Source organism: Perognathus longimembris, chromosome 10 (assembly GCF_023159225.1).
Source record: "Perognathus longimembris pacificus isolate PPM17 chromosome 10, ASM2315922v1, whole genome shotgun sequence".
Lineage (NCBI taxonomy): Eukaryota > Metazoa > Chordata > Mammalia > Rodentia > Heteromyidae > Perognathus > Perognathus longimembris.
In genome coordinates, this window is record NC_063170.1 from 8632404 (window position 1) to 8651594 (window position 19191).

The 19191-nt window shown below is 53.5% G+C and overlaps 1 protein-coding gene across 1 annotated transcript; it reads left to right on the forward strand.

Moving 5' to 3' along the window:
• Positions 1-348: 348 nt before the first annotated feature.
• Positions 349-19128, forward strand: Fcsk (fucose kinase). Its single transcript, XM_048355141.1, is given in 24 exon segments — positions 349-503; positions 3046-3128; positions 3633-3784; positions 4481-4531; positions 6359-6484; positions 6888-6960; positions 7277-7374; positions 7718-7798; positions 8379-8498; positions 8693-8864; positions 9253-9365; positions 9887-9988; positions 10134-10304; positions 10890-10954; positions 11314-11684; positions 12340-12550; positions 12687-12853; positions 12947-13168; positions 13485-13628; positions 13756-13875; positions 17033-17220; positions 17304-17403; positions 17886-18109; positions 18494-19128. Coding segments are annotated over 23 exon segments (3240 nt in total). The 5' UTR covers positions 349-503; position 3046; the 3' UTR covers positions 18581-19128.
• The last annotated feature ends 63 nt before the right edge of the window (positions 19129-19191 follow it).

Here is a 19191-nt window from a genome sequence, read left to right on the forward strand (position 1 = left end):
TTTTCCCTTAACAAAGTATCTCGAACTGGTCTCCCCAGCCCCCCCACCCGTGAAGAGTTCTGGCTCCCCGCGGTGGAAGGTGCCCTTGCATCGCTGTGCGGGGTTTAGGTTCCAGGACCTTGGCTCGGTGAGGAGTGTTTCCAATTCCCGGCTACATGGTTGCCACTCACAAGTCTGCAACACGAGGCTCGAAGATGCCCTCCCCACTGCAAACTTGGGGGCGTGCCCTCCAGAAAGATCCACGTGATTAAACCGGAGGGAAAGCATGGCAGCTGTCAGCTCTCCTGTAGCTGTTTTTTTTTTTTTTTTTTTTTTTAATTTCTCCTTAGAAAAGCGGTGAATCCACGATGCTGCGATTCTTTCCCCGACGCGGGGCGGCTCCGGGGGTAGGCAGACCCCAGCGGGGGAGGAGGCAGCCCGACGGACTACATCTCCCAGGGTGCATTGCGCGGGCCACGTAGCCCGTCTTAAAGGGCCCGCTTCGCGATCGCTCGGGGCCGCAGGTACGTGGGGTCTGCTCGGTCCTCCGCTGCTCCCCCGCCCCTGTCTCGGGGGCCGCGCCGGCCTCCAGGACCCTCAGTGTGCACGAGTCCTCCTCACAGGGAAGAGTTTCGGGGAGTCCTGCCAGCGGGCTTCCCCCCTCCCATGGCCCATTTGCCGTGGGGGACTTCCGCCTTCCCTGGACGTGGGTCTTTCTGGGGGAGCCCGGCTGCACTGGTGTGTTGGGGGGTTCGCCACGCCCGGGGTGCGGAGGGACTGGACCGTCGCTCCCGGGGCTGCCGCTGCTGGTCTGGCTCTGCTTTCAGGTCGCCTCCTTCCTCAGTCGACCCCACCAGGGCTCCTCATGCGGCATGAATTGCAACCGCGCACCGTTTGTGCGGCGCCCAGCCTGGTTTTACTCTGGGTGTTTTCCAGAAGTTGGCAAAGCGGGGCTTCCTGGAGGAGTCTTGGTGGGGGTGGTCGTGGGGCTTGAACTCGCGGCCTGGGCGCTGCCCCTGAGCTCTTCAGCAAAAGGCTGGCTCCACCACCTGAGCCACACAGCACCACTTCCTCCCGCGGTTAACTGCACGTGAGAGTCTCCCGGGGACTTTACCCGGGCTGGCTTTGAACCATGATCTTCAGATCGCAGCCTCCTGGGTAGCTAGCATTGCTGGCGCCCCACGAGTTTGTTTTTTTTTTTTTTTTTTTTTAATAAAATGCCATGCTTGGGGGCTGGGGATGTGGCTTAGTGATAGAGCGCTCGCCTAGCCTGCTTGAAGCCCTCGGTTGGATTCCTCAGCACATACACAGAAAAAGCTGGAAGTGGTGCTGTGGCTCAAGCAGTAGAATGCTAGCAAAAGGGGGTGGGGGGGGGAAGCCATGCTTGTCCCATCTCTCTTCAAAAAGCTGGGTGCAGTGGTGTTTGCCTGTAGTCCCTGCACTCGGGAGGCAGAGGCCAGCCTGGGCTACATAGCAAGGCCTCAGAACAAAACAAACAGCAGGAACGCTGGAGCTGGACACACCTGTCCGTACTAGCTCTGAGTAACCTTAGACAGCCTGTGGCATGTGTAAGTCACATTGTCCTCATCTGCGTGGTGTGCTCCAATCCACTCTTAGAGGTTTTTGGATGGGTTCTGTACTCTGGTCTATGAGTTTACACAAAATACTCAAGTGCTCTATCCACCCCCTGCTATTTTGCTTTCAACTTTTTTTTCTAATAGAATATCACTTCTTACCTGGGGCTAGCTTCTTACCATGTACTATATGTCTTAGGTAGCTGGAATCATAGGTAAGCATCTTGATCCTTGGAATGTTTGTTGAGATGGGGGTCTTACTAACTTTTTGCCCGCCCTGGCCTCTGACCATGACCCTCTTTATCTCTGCTAAGTAGCTGGGATTACAGGAATGAACCACCATGTCTTGCTGACTACCTGAAGATTTATAATAGCTTTATTCTTGATTGCCCCAAATGATAAAGTCCAGCTCTTCCTCCATAAGTGAAAGGGGACACTACATGATATCTTTGCCTGGAAAGACTTCTTAGCAAGAAAAGCACCAGGCTGTTGACACACACACACAATGACTTGGATGTATCTCTTGGATTGTGTTGGAGGAAAGAAGCAAATCTCAACAGCTTATATTTTAGTTACATGATTTTTTTAAAAGAGATAAGTAGTTGCAAGTGGATTGCAAATTCATAGCCAGGTATGTTGGTCTATGCCTGTAATCATAGCTACTTGGGAGGTGAAGATAATAGTATCAGCATTTGAGGCAAGTCTTAAGAAAAGCACGTGAAGCCTTATCTCAAAAAACAAAACAAAACAAAAAAAACAAGCTGGGTTTGGTGGAACCAGTCATGGCTGAACCGGAAGCTGAGATAGTAGGATCTTGTTCTAAGGCCAGCTCAGGTAAACACTTGAGACCTTAGCTGAAAAACTAAAGCAAAAAGAGCTGGAGGCATGGCTCAAGTGGTAGAACATTTACCTAGCAAGCAAAGACTCAGAGTTCAAACCATAGGACCTTAAACAAAACAAAACATCATAGCATGGACTCTTTTTTAGTTGTAGTTGCTGCAAGAATCCATATTTGAATGTCTGCACTGTAGTCTCTGATCACTATCACATAGGTCATAATTCTTTCATTTGATTTGTAGTAGAGCTTTATAATAGAAACACCAATAAACTTTTATACTATTGAAAGTATGGTGACTCATGTCAGTAATCCTTGCTACTCAGGAAGCTGAGCTCTGAGGATCAAGGTTCAAAGCCAGCCAGGGCAGAAAAGTCTAAGAGACTTATCTCCCATTAACCACCAGAAAACTGGAAGTGGCTTTGTGGCTCAAGTGGTGGAGATTGCTAGCTAGCCTTGAGTGAAAAAGCTCGAGACAGTGCCTAGGCCCTGAGTTCAAGTCGTATAACTGACAAAAATTTTTTTAAAAATATGTACTTATACTAAAATTTATAGGATGATATAACAGAAACAATTATCTTTTGTGTATGACAGTTTAAAAAGCATTCATGGTACCCACATGTTGCCATCTTAGGAAGCCCCTCCATTTTTTATTGGAATGGCCCAGGCAAAAGGAATTGACTGGACTGTCATCGTCCTGACATGTCAGTACAAGGACAGCGTCCAGGTCTTTCAGAGAGGTAAGTGCTCCCCCTTCCTGCCTCCCCTCCTGCTCCAGACCCCTTCGGCCCCAGGAACCTGGTAGACTTAGGTTGAAACTCAGACTCTTTCTTCCTGCCTTATGGTTTCATTGTGCTTTAGTTTTCATCTTATCTGTAAAATGGGAGTGAAAGTACTTACCTCACAGAGTGAAGTAAAGCTCTAATTAGTGATGTATGAAAAGTGAAGTCAAGAAAATCAAATCAGGGGCTGGGAATGTGGCCTAGTGGCAGGAGTGCTTGCCTTGTATACATGAAGCCCTAGGTTCAATTCCCCAGCACCACATATACAGAAAACGGCCAGAAGTGGCGCTGTGGCTCAAGTGGCAGACAGCTACCCTGGAGCAAAAAAAGAAAAAAAAAAAAAAGAAAAAAGGAAAATTAAATCATGATGCTGATTAGGCTTGTTCAGGTCCTTTGAACCAGGGGGCCAGGAGGGGTTGTGGGGCTGGAGGGAGGTTTTCCCAGCACAGGTTTTGAATACAGAGCTGGAGGTGCGGCAGAAACGGGAGCAGATCCCTGCTGGGACACTGTTACTGGCTGTGGAGGACCCTGAGGTGTGCGTGGGCAGCGGAGGAGCTACCCTCAATGCGCTGCTGGTGGCCTCGGAGCACCTGAGTGCCCGTGCGGGCTTCACTGTGAGTCCCCCCCCCCCCCCCGCCCCGGCCTCCCCAGCTGCTGGCCCTCTGGCTCAGGCCCCTGTTGGAACTAACTAGTTTATGAAATCCCCACCTCTTCCGATTCCATCATGATCCTAGCTGGGGCAGCATTTGCCTTGAGGTTTAGGATCTGTGAACTGGGCAGACTTATTTCTCTCATGGCGTCCAGGTGAGGGCCTGTGTAGTGATCTTAGAAAGTTGGAGCCATTATACCAATGGCGGAAGCCTCCCTCCCGGCTTCTCCTGAAAAGCTCGAAGATCTTGCTGCTTGGGGCTCTTATTCCCACGTGGCACCTGACCCCTGGGACTGAAGTGTGCGCACCCTGTAGGCAGGACGTAGGAGTCATGGTCCCCACAGGGCCATGTCCCATGCATATGAAGCCCACATACCACCTATATGGAGTCTGGGGGTGGGCACAGGCACTGACACCCCTCTCCCCAGACATGAGCTGGCCTTGAAGTGTTGCCTGCAGCCTCTTGCCAAAAAGGTCAGGAAAGTAGCCTGGGTGCAGGACTTCTGGGCTCCTCTACTCAGATTGGAGCCAGTCCTGTCCCTTGCCTGCCTGTGGCCATTGGTCTTGACCTTGCCTCTTGGTACCTGAGTGGGTGTTTGTGTTGGGGTCCCTCTTTAGACAGGGGGTGCGTGTGTCAGCTAGGCCCCTCTGCTCCTGACAGGTGGTCACGTCTGATGTCCTGCACTCAGCCTGGGTCCTCATCTTGCACATGGTAGGTGGACTTTGGGATGTGGGCCACGCAGAAGGTTGCAACCCTGGTTCCATCTTCAGGGATATTCTACCATTGTGTGTGTACAGAGTGCTCATTGGGAAAATCTGGAAGAATCAGGAGCAATCTTAAATGTTCAGACATTGGGAGCTAGATGAGTCCACATAGTATCATCCTGGTGGAGTGTTAGATGGAAAGATTCATGTAATACCCATTAATTGGGAATGAGATTTACGGGCTTTGTGACCTTGACATGTCATTTGACTGTAGACCTTAGTTCCCTTTTCTGTGAAATGACAATGGCACTGATTTTTAAAAAAAATTTTATGGATGTGGAGATGGGTATTGAACACAGATGTGCTGGCTTTTTTTTGCCAGTCCTAGGGCTTGAACTCTGGGCCTGGGCACTTTCCCTGAGCTTCTTTTGCTTAAGGCTAGCACTCTACCATTTGAGTCACAGCACCACTTCCACCTTTTTTTTTTTTTTTTGGCCAGTCCTGGGCCTTGGACTCAGGGCCTGAGCACTGTCCCTGGCTTCTTCCCGCTCAAGGCTAGCACTCTGCCACTTGAGCCAAAGCGCCGCTTCTGGCCATTTTCTGTATATGTGGTGCTGGGGAATCGAACCTAGGACCTCGTGTATCCGAGGCAGGCACTCTTGCCACTAGGCTATATCCCCAGCCCCACTTCCACCTTTTTAAACTAATTTATTGGAGATAAGAGTCTCACGGACCTTCCTGCCAGGGCAGGCTTCGGACTGTGATCCTCAGACCTTAGCCTCCTGAGTAGCTAGGATTATAGGTGTGAGCCATGGGCACCTGACTTATGCTGGCTTAATTACATTTACCTTGTTAAAGTTAAAAAAGAAGAAGTTTTTACAGAATAGTCTCTCTCTCTCTCTCTCTCTCTCTCTCTCTCTCTCTCTCTCTCTCTCTCTCTGTTTCTGAACTGAAGACCAAACCTGGTGCATAGACTTCATCACTGAACTGAACTATGCTCCAGACAGATCTCAGGGTTGTTTTTTAGTTTCATCATGTAGCCCAGGTTGTTCTAGAACTCACTATATAACCAAGGTTGGCCTTGATCTCAAGGTCCTCCTGCCTTGAGTTCAAACCCTAGTACCAGAGAGAGAGAGAGAGAGAGAGAGAGAGAGAGAGAGAGAGAGAGAGAGAGAGAGAGAAATACAAATAAAAGGAATAAAAGTCTGATGGGCTATACCTCAAAATGAGAGAGTAGTTAGTATTTCTGAGGTGTAGTTTTTCTTTTTGCATATTTGAATTTTCTATTACTATTGTGTGTGTGTGTGTGTGTGTGTGTATGTGTATGTGTGTCTGTGTTGGGGCTTGTACTCAGGTCTTGGGCACTGTCCCTAAGCCTTTGTGCCCAAGATTAGTGCTCTACCACTTGAGCCACATCTCCACTTGAGGCTTTGGGTGGCTAATTAGAGATGAGTCTCACAGACTTCCCTGCCTGGGCTGGCTTTGCACTGCGATCCTCAGATCTCAGCCTCCTGAGAAGGTGGGATTACAGGTGTGAGCCATCAGTACCCAGCCTAATTTTTTGTGTGTGTGCCAGGTTTTGCTATATATCCTAGGCTGTCCTCAAATGCATAGTCAACTCATCTTAGCCCCCTGAGTACTGATGTTTGTCACCTGCTCTGCCTTTTCTAAGTTTTTCCAGTACTCGTGTTCATTGTAACAATAGTCTCTTGCCAAGATGACATGATTTCTATGTCCTCTACTCACCTGCCACCCTTGCACCTTTGCACAGCTGATGAGCTGAGCCAGTTTCTCTGTGCCAAGGGCTTCCTCACAGTCCCTGCTCCCACCCCAGGGCCGAGACTTCCCCTTTGATGACTGCGGCCGGGCCTTCACCTGCCTCCCAAAGGAGAACACCGGGGCCCCCGTGGAGGCCTTGGTCTGCAACCTGGACTGCCTGTTGGACATCATGACCCACCGAGTGAGGCCAGGCTGGGGCCCCAGGGACCTAATCCCCAAGGGACACTTCTCCCCTACTGCACGATCAGCTAGAGTCTGTGCCAGCTTGGACCCTGGTTCCCAGGGAGAGTTGTTTTCTGGGTGCCTGGTTCCTCAGAGCCTCCAGAGATTAGTCTTGATCATCTTGTGGGAAGACGTGGCCCAGATGGGGTGTGTGGTGGGCCAGCCCGTGTATCACGTGGCTTCCGAGGCCTTGGTGCTTGAGCAGCAGAGTCTGCTGGGATGAGCTGGGTGGTCGAATATTATGAGCCAACATAGAAGTGAGGGAAAGGAGGGTCGGGTTTGCCCACCAGCTACATCTCTCTCTCTCTCTCTCTCTCTCTCTCTCTCTCTCTCTCTCTCTCTCTCGCTCTCATCCCTTGCAGCTGGGCCCAGGCTCCCCACCAGGCGTGTGGGTCTGCAGCACTGACATGCTGTTGTCTGTTCCTTCAAACCTCGGTGAGCCTGACAGGGCCTGGACCACGTTCCTTCACCACAGTTTAGGCCTGCGCTGCCTTTCTAGCCTCCTTTGTCCCTGGGATGCCCCATTTCCCTGTTCTGAAGGGAGGTTCAGGATGTGGAGAATGAAGCCCAGACCAGGAGGCAAGCCCTGCTGGGACTCCCGTCTGCCCATCTGTGGAATGGACACAGCCACCCTGCCCCTTCTGTCCCCAGGAGGGGATGCTCTAACCCTATACTCTTGCCTACTCAAAAGCTGGGTTGCGGAGGGGGGGGGGTCCCTGGAAACCCCCTGAATGAATGAACTTCCTCACAGGAATCAATTGGGATGACTTCCAGGGAGCCAGAGTGGTGGCCTTTCCTGGGAGCCCGGCCTATGCTGTGAAACATGGCATCTACCTGACTGACTCACAGGTAGGGTGTCCAGGGGTCAGCTGAGCTGGCCTGGAGCTGGGATGGCCTTCCAGGCCCACGTTCTCGGCAGCCTGGATATTCCACTGTGGTCTTGAATCTGAGAAGCGGCACCTCTGGCAATAGCCCTGGTACTCAGTCCCTTGCCAAAAGTGCATCTCATGCCAGCTGTATGCCAGGCCCTGTGCTCAGGCTCAGAGGTGGTAAAGGTATTACAACTTGCCCTTAACCTTCTGGCCTACATGTCTCAGTCGCCTGTGTCCCCATGATTACACTGATACCTACCTGCCTGACTTGCATATCAAGCTTGTATTGGAGAACACTTGCTTTCTTCCCTTCCCCACAGGGCTTCGTTTTGGACATTTATTACCAGGGCACCGAGGCAGCAATCCAGCAGTGTGTCCTGGCTGATGGGCGGGTACCACTGGTAGGGATGCTGGGCCTGGTTTTGAAGAGTCTTTGGGAATTTGCGGGGGGGGGGGCAGGAGAGGGAGAGTTCCCCTTCCTTATTTTGGGAAGAGCCCCACTCCTTCTAGAAGACTCCAGGATAAGCTAGAACCAGGATCTCAGGAAGGTCTGGAGTTGGCTTTCAGAAGAGCAGCTGGAGCCAGAATCTAAGGAAGGGGCAGTCTTGTGGAATTCAGGGACTGGTCTTGAGTCAGAAAGCCTCAAAGCAGAATGAGCGTGTCAGGGATGCAGATGCAAAGAGATAGAACCTCGCTCAAAGGTGCTTCTGGGATGAGGGACAGGGATAGGGGGAGGGGAGTGTTGGGAGAGTCTCTGGAACAGTAGGTTTGGGAGGAGGCCTGGGAGTTGAGGGGGACATCCCAGAAGGTGCCTTGGTGGGAGTTGTTCCAAGTAAGCCTGGTGCTTGGTGCTGGGTGACTCAGTAAGCTAAGGTTCCTGGTCTGAACTGGTGCCTGGCCTTGCTTGGCCTGTCCACATGTGCTTTCCTGCCTGAGCCTCACCCTAGGGTTCTCCCCACCCTCCCCGGTGGGCCTCTTCAGGTATCTGGGATTGTCTTCTTCTCCGTGGAGACAGCTGAGCACCTCCTGGCCACCCACGTGAGTCCGCCCCTGGACGCCTGTACCTACATGGGCTTGGACTCTGGTGCCCAGCCTGTCCAGGTGAATGGAGGGTGCTGGCTGGGGCACCCTGCCTGGGAGTGAGGTGCTGGGTGACACTAGGTCAGACCTTTACTCTCTTTGGGCGAGGCTCTCTACAGATTGAACAGTTTTGTGTTGGCCTTCCGGATTGCAGTCCCAGCCTGGACCCCTGTTTCCCCCTGCCCCCCCAACTAGGCGTCTTCCTTCCTTCCCAGCTGTCTCTGTTTTTTGATATCCTGCTCTGCATGGCTCGGAATGTGAGCAGGGAGAACTTCCTGGCTGGTCAGCCCCCGGAGATGGGGCAGGGAGATATGGACGTAGCAGGTTATCTTCATGGTGCCCGGGACCAGCTATGGAGGGAGCTTCGTGGTCAGCGCCTCACTATGGGTGACTATTTACCGTCCTCTCTTGTGGGAGGGGGAGACGATGGGAGTGAGGACCCCCAGACGAGGCTGCCTTGGCACTTGAGCCAAGCAGCCTGGCTCATGGACTGGGTAGTGCCTTCTCCCCATTCAGAACTCTGCGGCCGAAATGCCTGCCTCTCCTCTGGTTTTCCTCTTGTCTCTTTCCTGGTCTCTAGTCCCACACTGCCCATTTGCTATCTGTGGGGCTTAAAGTGGGGAAGGGGCTGCACTCTGGACCTCCGATTTCCCATCTGTACAACTGGCTCATTGCCACACCTGCTCCCGTAGGATGTGTCTGTGGGCAAGACGCCTGGCCTGGTACTGGTACAGCAGCAGACATGGGGTAGGGGTGACTATTTGTGCCTTTCCAGTGTACATTCCCGACGGTAGCTACAGCTACATGACCTCATCAGCCAGTGAATTCCTGCACAGCCTCACGACGCCTGTGGCCCCTGAGGCCCAGATTGTTCACTCCCAGGTGGAGGTGAGACCAGCCTGCCCCTCAGAGGTGCCTTCTGGGTACCTGGGGGTCAGGTAGGATGTGAACTTACTGGAAGGGAATGCCCACCCTTGGAACAAATAACTTATGAGTATAGATGTTATTATCATTTCCGCTTTATGCACGAAACACTGGATGCCCAGAGAGGCTAAGTAACTTACCCACGGCCGCAGAGCCTGTAAGTGGCCAAGTCGGGACCTTCGTTTGAGGTCTACCCAGTTGAGCACGGCCTTTCTGCGTCTGTTTACAGAGACATGTAAAGCTATAGGCCTTGGTCAGTGCCATGGAGCTGAGGAATAGGGCAGCAAGGTTCAGAGGTGACGCTGGGGTGGCAGTAGTGGGGTGTATGTAGCTGGGGGGGGGGAGGGGAAATAGGGTTCAGGTTGGAGCCAGGCCAGATACAGAGCCTTGATGTTCCCTACGCAGATACTGTGCTGCAAGGGAGAGTTGGGGTGCCCCTAGCCCCTGTCCTTTAGCCCTAATGCTCTTCTCTCCTGATTTCGCAGGAGCCGCAGCTTCTGGGGGCCGGGTGCTGTGTGGTCAACTGCCTGCTGGAGGGTGCTGTGCGCGTGGGGCCTGGGAGCGTCCTGTAGCACTGCCACCTGCGGGTGAGGCCTGGCAGCCTGGGGGACGGACGAGAGGGCAGGCAAGCAAGGGCAGCCAGGGCATGCGCGCATGTGTGTGTGGGTGTGTGACTCGCGCTGGGGGTGGCAGACGTCTGCCCACCCACGGTGCCATCCTTCTTCCTGCCAGGGCCCCATTCACATCGGCACTGGCTGCTTCTTGAGTGGCCTGGACACAGCCCAGTCTGAAGCCCTGCGTGGCGTGGAGTTGCGTGACCTGGTCCTGCAGGGGCACTGCGTGCAGCTGCATGGCTCCCTGAGCCACATGTTCACCCTTGTTGGGCGTCTGGACAGCTGGGAAGTAGGCACCTACATTCCATTTCCTCACCCTAATCTTCAGGCTTTGGGGAGCCTGACGGTGGCTGCCTTCCACGTGGAGATTTTCGTGTCCATTTTATAGGCTGAGGATGGATGAGGAGGTGGCCTACCATGTCCCATAGCAATTGATGGCGGGTCAGGCCTAGAACTCAGAATTCTGCTCCCAGTTCTAAGTGCCTGGATAGGAGTGCCAAGAGGGCCTCAGAAGGCTGTCATCCTAGCTACACAGGAGGCTGAGATCTGAGGATTGAAGTTTGAAGTCAGCCTAGGCAAGAAAGTCTATGAGACTCTTACCTCCTATCAGTGACTCAGAAAAAGCCAGAAGTGGCACTGTGGCTCCAGTGGTAGAGTGCTAGCCTTGAGCAAAAGAAGCTCAGGGACAGCGCTCAAGCTCTGAGTACTAGTCTCAGGACTTGCACCAAAGGAGGGGAAAGGATGGTCTCAGAGCTGCTCCAGTATGTACCTGTTTCCAGTCCCTGCTGGAGGAGCCAGTCCTCAGCCTCATCTAGTGTCCTGTTTCCCTTCGCTCGGCCTCTGAGTCACTGACTGCTTCGTCTTCTTCCCTCAGAGACAAGGGATAGACACCTATCTCAACATGTCCTGGGGGGACTTCTTTAAGAAGACAGGCATTAGGTAAGCCCCATATCCCAGTGGACCCCCAGGGGCCTTCGCAGCCAGCATGGCTCATTGAGACTTAGCCCTGCCACTGGCTCCAGAACAGCCCTGCCTACTCCTTTATCATTCCATCAGGTCCTGGGTAGTCTGGGACAGCTAGATTCTTTTTCTGGAACTTTCCAGCTGAACAACTCCAAAGCCTCGAGTGTTGTGCTGACTTTGGACAAGGCAGTATGGCTTCTTCACCCAAATGGCCCACTGTACTCCCTTTGGGGGATTTGTCTTGCCCCCATGAGTTGCTAGGCTGGTTGGGGCTTGAGGAGGAGGTGGGAACCCTGGCTTCTCCCCTGCTGCTAATGTACCTGTCTGTGCCTCAGAAACTGGGACCTGTGGGACCCAGACATGCCTCCCGCTGAGCGTCACCTTCTCAATGCTCGCCTCTTCCCCGTGCTTCATCCCTCGAGGGCCCTGGGGCCCAGGGACATGCTGTGGCTGTTGGACCCCGGAGACGATGGGGGCAAGGCCCTGCGGACCTGGCGAGCCTCCTGGCGCCTGTCCTGGGAGCAGCTACAGCCCCACCTGGACCGGGCTGCCACCCTGGCGTCCCGTCGGGACCTGTTCTTTCGCCAGGCTTTGCAAAAGGCAAGGCATGTGCTCGAGGCCCGGCAGGACCTTTGCCTGCGCCCACTGATTCGGGCTGCCGTCCATGAGGGCTTCCCACGGCTCCTGCTGGCCATGCTGGATCAGGGTGAGCGTGCTAGGCGTTAGTGCCATGGAGTCAGACTAGGGCTGCCTGCCCTGCCTGCCTCCTGGACCTTCACTCCAGGGGACTAGGCAGCCATGGGACTAAGGCAAGGGAGAGACTCGTTGCAGTTTGCTTTAGGTTTCCGAGGAAGCTCTGCCCTGTTGGCAGGAAGTTGGGACGGGAGAGTGTGGCCTGGCCACGGATCGGCTTGTTCTCTGCAGTATCCACGAGCGCGCGTGTTCTGTATGGAGTGCTGGCTGTGGGTACTGAGCTCCAGCAGGGCCCCAGGGTATGTGGGCTGCTCCCTCTAAGGACCCCACGTGCTACCCTGGGGGCTTAGAGCCTTCGGCTGGAGGCAACATGCAGTGAAAGGTTCTGCATAATACTGGAACTGTGGGACTTTATCTCTGTTTAAGGCACTCGCCCATACAGGCTGAGACTTGAATGCGGGCAATTGTCCTGGGTGAAGGGGTGAAAGGGCACATTTGGGCTGGGCTTGGCAGGATGAGACATTGGCTGTGCACAGAGAGTGGGGTGCATTCACATGTAGGAGCACATCAGTGCAGAAGCCGGGAGCAGTGAGGTGTCTGGAGTGCCTTTGGGGAGGAGAGGAGGTTGGAGGCTGGCCCTCTTTCCCGCCTAACTTCTGGTTCTTCAGTTGCAGCTGGGGCGGAAGACCCTGGTGTAGCTTCCCGGGCTCTGGCCTGTGTGGCTGATGTCCTGGGTTGCATGGCAGAGGGCCGGGGAGGCTTGCGGAGTGGCCCGGCTGCCAACCCTGAGTGGATGAGGCCCTTTTCATACCTGGAGCGTGGAGACCTCTCCCGGGGAGTGAAGGCGCTTGCCCAGGAGAGGGACAAGTGGCTGAGCAGGTGGGCGCTCATCAAAGTCAGCATGGCACTGAGAAGCCATCTGGGGACGTGGCCCCCGATGGTGTGGAAGCCCAGAAGGAGGTGGGGGTCACCCTCCAGTCCCCAGCGTGTCTTCATCTTCCTTCCCTCTTGGCAGGCCAGCCTTGCTGGTGCGAGCTGCCCGCCATTATGAGGGGGCTGAACAGGTCCTGATTCGCCAGGCGGTGATGACAGCCCAGCACTTTGTTTCCACGGAGCCGGTGGAGCTGCCGGCACCGGGGCATTGGGTGATGGCCGAGTGCCCAGCTCGTGTGGATTTCTCTGGTGGGCCCCCGTGGGGTTGGGGGTGGGTGGGTTACCCAGCCCCCTAAGGATCCGGCTGGCGGGCTCTGTGACCAGCTTGTTGAACTGCCGCAGGGGGCTGGAGTGACACGCCGCCCATTGCCTATGAGTTTGGTGGGGCAGTGCTGGGCCTGGCTGTGCGAGTGGATGGCCGCCGCCCTATCGGGGCCCGGGCCCGCCGCATCCCAGAGCCGGAGCTGTGGCTGGCCGTGGGGCCTCAGAGGGGTGAGATGGCCACGAAGATAGTGTGCCGCAGCCTGGGCGACCTGCAGGATTATTGCCAACCCCATGCTCCAGGTCAGAACCGAAGGTCATAGGGGCCTGGCCTGTGCGCCAGCCGGGGTAGTTGAGGAGCCCCACAGGAAAGGGAATGGTAGAGGTCACCCCATCCGCACACCACCAGGCATAGGAAGAAGCAACGGCCCATTTGCTTGTGTTAGAGAGTCTAGATGTCCATTAGAGGCTTGCGGATGGTGCCTGCAATCATGCTGAACTTCCCCCTCCCCGCAGCAAACAAACTACACCCTGGACTGGGACACTGGAGGGGGTGGTGGGCTACCTGAGCAGGGTCTGAGGAGGGCAAATTCTCTGCTTTGGGCCCATCTCCCTGCAGGGGCGCTGCTGAAGGCAGCCTTCATCTGTGCGGGGATTGTACATGTCCGCTCTGAGCTCTCCTTGCGTGAACAACTGCTGCGCAACTTCGGGGGTGGCTTTGAGCTACACACCTGGTCTGAGCTTCCTCATGGCTCCGGTCTTGGTGAGTGGGTCCTGTTCCAGCTCTCCCATCTCACCTGGGACCCCCCCTCCCCCTCTGTGCAGCAGAGGGGGTGGGGCAGGATGGGCTGGGGAGAGATGGCTCACGGCTGCCGCTCGGTGCCCTGTAGGAACCAGCAGCATCCTGGCTGGCGCTGCCCTGGCTGTACTGCAGCGGGCCGCAGGCCAGGTGGCGAGTACAGAAGCCCTGATCCACGCCGTGCTGCACCTGGAGCAGGTGCTCACCACAGGTACCAGATGGCTCAGGACGGGGAGAGCTGGCTGGTATTTTCCCAAGGGCCTTGAGGGCGCCTCTCCTGGATTTGCATGGTATTTTTTTTCCTTTTATTTGTCAATCCTGGGGTTTGAACTCAGGGTCTGAGCTTTAATGCTCTGTCACTTGGAGCCACAGTTCCATTCCCGGTTTTCTGGTGGTTAATTGGAGATGAGTCTCACAGGCTTTCCTGCTTGAGCTGGCTTTGAACCTAGATCCTCAGATCTCAGCCCCCTAACTAGCTAGGATTACAGATGTGAGCCACTGGGGCCTGCCTTCCACTTTGACTTTTGGTCATTTGCAACTTAAAATGTTCTATCTTGAAGTAGCTTATGTGTTCTTATGTATTTATTTGTTTGTTTGTTTGTTTGTTTTTGTCCCATCATGGGCTTGAACTCAAGGCTTTGTGCTGATCTTTTTTTTTGCTCAAAGCTAGCACTCTAGCACTTCAGCCAGAGTTCTACTTCCAGCTTTTTTTTTTTTTTTTTTTTTTTTTTTGCTGGCATATTGTAAATTAGAGTCCCACAAGCTTTCCTGCCTAGGCTGGTTTTGTACCATGGTCCTCAGCCTACTGAGTAGCTAGCTTACAGGTGTGAGCCACCTTGTCTGGCAAGAGCTTATGTTTTATAAGCACCTACAAGTTCCGGAAGTTTCTGTACTTTTATGTGAATTAGGCACTGTTGACACCAGAGGCTTGTTTTCGTGGTTCTGTCCCCCTTCCGGCTGCCCTTCCAAGCTTGTAGGGGCGGAGCTGGGTTTGCTAGGCAGGATGAATCTTCAATCTGCCCCTCTGGCAACTTGCTTCTCCCTTGGGGGTGTCATCTGTATCACACCTCCCTCTCCCCATTCTCTCAGGCCATATGGTAGGGCAGCAAGAAGGAGCCTTAGCCAAGGATATGATCTAATGGGATGCTCCTGGTGCCAGGTTTCTGTCCTTCTGGGCTCTGTGGCACCTTGGAATCTGAGTACAATGTAAAGCACCCAGAGATTTGTTGGGGTCCAGACCCTGGGGTGTTCTGTTCCAGCATGACTCCGGAAGGCAACTAAGATGTCTGATTATGATGCCTTCCCCTGTCCCTAGGCAGCTCAGCCCCTTCTTTCATTGTAATGGTTCAGACCCCTAAGAAGTAGTCATTAGCCAAAGGATTAGATGGGCAAGGCCTTTTTCTTCATTTTTTTCTTTTGAGCTTATGCTACTCAAGTAATTTTTTGGGTCAACTGATAGCCATTCATTGATAATCACTCTGTTGGGTCTTAGCGATAAGATGAGCAAAAACAGGAGTCTTCCCTTTAAAAGTTACAGGGCATAGGGAGAGGGACATTTATCAGTAACCACTGGAAAGAATATCATTTCCAACTGTGCTAAGTGCTCTGGAAAAAAATAGTATACTTGGGCTGGGTACATGGCCTAGTGGCAAGAGTGCTTGACTCGTATACATGAAGCCCTGGGTTCAATTCCCCAGCACCACATATATAGAAAATGGCCAGAAGTGGCCCTGTGGCTCAAGTGGTAGAGTGCTAGCCTTGAGCAAAGAGAAGCCAGGGACAGTGCTCAGGCCCTGAGTCCAAGCCCCAGGACTGGCAAAAAAAAAAAAAGTAGTATACTTAAAGTTCTTGACATGTCTATCTCTATCCTATCTATTATATTTTGCCTATAAAGTTCTGGATGCCGTTATTGTTATTATTATTGTTATTGGTAGGGGGCTGGTTACTGGGGCTTGAACTCAGGACCTCATTGGCCTCATAGTTGGCACTCTACCACTTGAGTTATGCCTTTGGTCCAGCATTTTGCTGGTGGAGGATGGGAGTCTTGCAGACCTTTCTTCCTGTACTGGTTTCAAACCACAGTCCTCTAGAACTCAGCCTTCTTATTAGCCAGGACCACAGATGTTAACTCCTTGCAACTAAATTATTTTATTTTCTTATTTATTTTGAGCTGATGTCTCTGTCTAGGCTGGCTTTGAACTTCTGGGCTCAAATGATCCTCTTGTCTCAGCCTCCGAAGTAGCTGGAACTATAGAAGTGCAGTCCATACCCAGCTTTTGTCACTTTGATCACTTATTACTGATAGCTAAGGCAGGCCCTTCTTTAAAAATAAAATAAAGGGCTTGGAATGTGGCTTAGTGGTAGAGTGCTTGTCTAGCACGCATGAAGCCCTGGATTCGATTCCTCAGTACCACATAAACAGAAAAAGTGGGAAGTGGTGCTGTGGCTCAAGTGGTAGAGTGCTAGCCTTGAGCAAAAGAAGCCAGGGACAGTGCCCAGGTCCTGAGTTCAAGCCCCAGGACTGGCAGAAAAAAAAATTTGACAGAGTCTTAGCCCAGGTTGGTGCCTTGAGCTTATGATCCTCCTGCCTCAGCCTCCACTGCTGGGATGGTTGTGACCATCACACCTGCCGCTTTGTCACTTTTGCATAGCTGCAATGGGGAGAGATCTGTGCCACTCATTACTAAAGCAAGATGTATATAGCTCTTTCACGCAATATAGGATATGCCAAAAAGCTTTCCCCCCGCCCCCCAGTGGGTCAGGGCCTGAGTGCTGTCCCTGAGCTTTTTTCCCCTCAAGGCTAGCATTCTATACCACTTTGAGCCACAGCTCTTCCAGTTTTCTGGTGGTCAACTGGAGATACGAGTCTCAAAGTCTTCTTTCCCAGGCTGGCTTTGAACCATGATCCTCAGATCTCATCCCCTTGAGTAGCTAGGATTACAGGTTTGAGCCACCAGTGCCCAGCCAAAAAGCCTATTTCTAATATAAGCAGAAGGTAGGGTACAGGGGACATGTAGGCTACAGGGGAGTCCAATCCCCTTTCCTCTGGCTCCTCTGGCTGCATAACCGTAGGCAGGTGGAAATTAGTGTGGTTTACTCCAGCTCCAATTATATAGTTAGTCCGTAGGGCAACTTGGGCTTTGTGAATCCCAGCCTTAGCTCCAGATTGCAGTTCCTCTGCCTTGCTGGTTTGGGTCTGCTGCCAGGTCTGCAGGCAGAAGCTGCAAAGCTCACCTGTCTCAGCTGGAGTTGGGAGACGCTGTCTTCCCACTCTGGTCCCAGCCAGAGGCTCAGGGTCATAAGGTTGGGTTGAGAGAATGAAATTGGACCAGATAAGCCTCCACAGTGACAGGACTGTGGGTTCACAGGAGGTGGTTGGCAGGACCAGGTGGGTGGTCTCATGCCTGGCATCAAAGTGGGGCGCTCCCGAGCCCAGCTGCCACTGAGGGTGGAAGTAGAAGAGATCACTGTGCCCGAGGGCTTTGTCCAGAAGCTCAATGACCACCTGCTGTTAGTGTACACTGGCAAGACCCGCCTGGCACGGAATCTGCTGCAGGTGAGCCCAGCTCCAGAGTGAGGAGGGAGGCAGATAGCTCAGCAGGGCCCGATCCTCACTGCATCTGCCCTGCTTGCTTGCAGGATGTCCTGAGGAGCTGGTATGCCCGGCTGCCCGCTGTGGTGCAGAATGCCCACAGCCTGGTACGACAGACTGAAGAATGTGCCGAAGCCTTCCATCAAGGTGAGGTGCCTCTTCCCGCAGAGGGCAGGGCTTCTGGGATGAAGGCCTTGTCCCAGCCAGGGGCCTTTGCAGGCTTGGCCCCAGTTATTAGGCTCTTAGGGGTTTCCGGTCTTCTCCTTGGTCTCATTACATGGGGGCCACTTGTTAGGACAAAACCTGTCTCACGAGAAAGGCCCTCCAGCGCCACCTACTGGACAGCAGACAAGGCGAGAGGCTCTGCTTTGTGCTTGAGTTGCAGGAAGCTGGGCCCTGTAGGGCTGGGTCCAAGTGTGTGGCTGTATCATTTTGATACCGTGCTGGGCGCTGTGTGGGCTGGCTACTTTTATGCATCAGTCCTCAGGCCTGTGCTATGGACTCTGTTACTGCTTCCACCTTGTGTGTGAGCCGGGATGAATCCTGACAGTGAAATGCCTCTTGCCACATCATTTCTCTATAGATAGGTGTTGGTGCGAACATATCATTCCCCTCTCTGCCGACTGCAGGAAACTTGCCTCTGCTGGGCCAGCACCTGACTTCTTACTGGGAGCAGAAGAAGCTCATGGCTCCCGGCTCTGAGCCCCTAGCTGTGCGGAGAATGATGGATGTCCTGGCCCCCTATGTGCATGGCCAGAGCCTGGCAGGGGCAGGGGGTGGGGGCTTTCTCTATGTGTTGACCAAGGAGCCACGACAGAAGCAGGCTGTGGAGGCTGTGCTAGCCAAGACTGAGGTACACGATGGGGCTGGAGGGGGTGGGGGTGAAAGACCTCCTGGTTGGCTTTCCAACTCACTAGGGGATGCAGGTCCTTGGGGTTTTGCTGGCTCAATCCAGCTCCTAGAAGGCCCAGACTTGCTCAGAGCCCTCTAACACTTTTTTTTTTTTTTTTTAAACCAGTCCTGGGCTTGGACTGAGGGCCTGAGCACTGTCCCTGGCTTCTTTTTTGCTCAAGGATAGCACTCTACCACTTAAGCACCTACCACAGCACCACTTCTGGCCATTTTCTGTATATGTGGTGCTGGGGAATTGAACCCAGGGCTTCATGTATAGGAGGCAAGCACTCTTGCCACTAGGCCATATCCCCAGCCTCTCTTCTTTGTCTTTTGTCCTATCCAGGGCCTTGGCAACTACAGTGTCCACCTGGTGGAAGTAGACACGCAGGGCCTGAGCCTGCAGCTGCTAGGGAGCGAAGCTTCCACCTGACACCCATCCCCATGAGGCTTGGGCCTTCTGGAGCAGACAAGAAAGCAAGCTACAATCTCCTCTCCCTTCTGTGGGAGTACCCAGCCTGCTACTTCCCACCTACCTCTCTGGGTCTGCTCACAGAGGAAGCAAGACACAAGCAAGCAAGGCAGTGCTTAGAGACTATATCCTGTGGAGTGGATTGAGGAAGACCCTAAGCTCGGTATCCATGTAGCCTTCCTAAAGTACTGTGGCCCAATGCACTCCTCTCTCCACTAGGCCTGGAAGAACAGGATGGCAGCCAGCCAGAGTCCCTTGGGAAGGCTGGCCCTTGAGGCCTTTGAGGCATTTCCGGTGGCCTGCCTTAGAGTTCAGGGGCTCCATGCTCTACTCTCACTCCTCGGCCTTCCTGGAAGGAGTGTGGGTGAGGCTGGGCTCTGTTCCGTTTATTGGCAAATCCTTGCCAACCCACACCTTTACCACCATCACTACGGACAGTGCCAAGTGACCGTGTATGCAGTGAGTTTTCAAGACTGACATGCTTGGAATAAACTCACTCTGCCCTTTAAGCTTTCCTTAGAAAGCTCTCTGTCAGGAGTGATGTCGGCCTGGGGATGATCTAGCTTCTGATG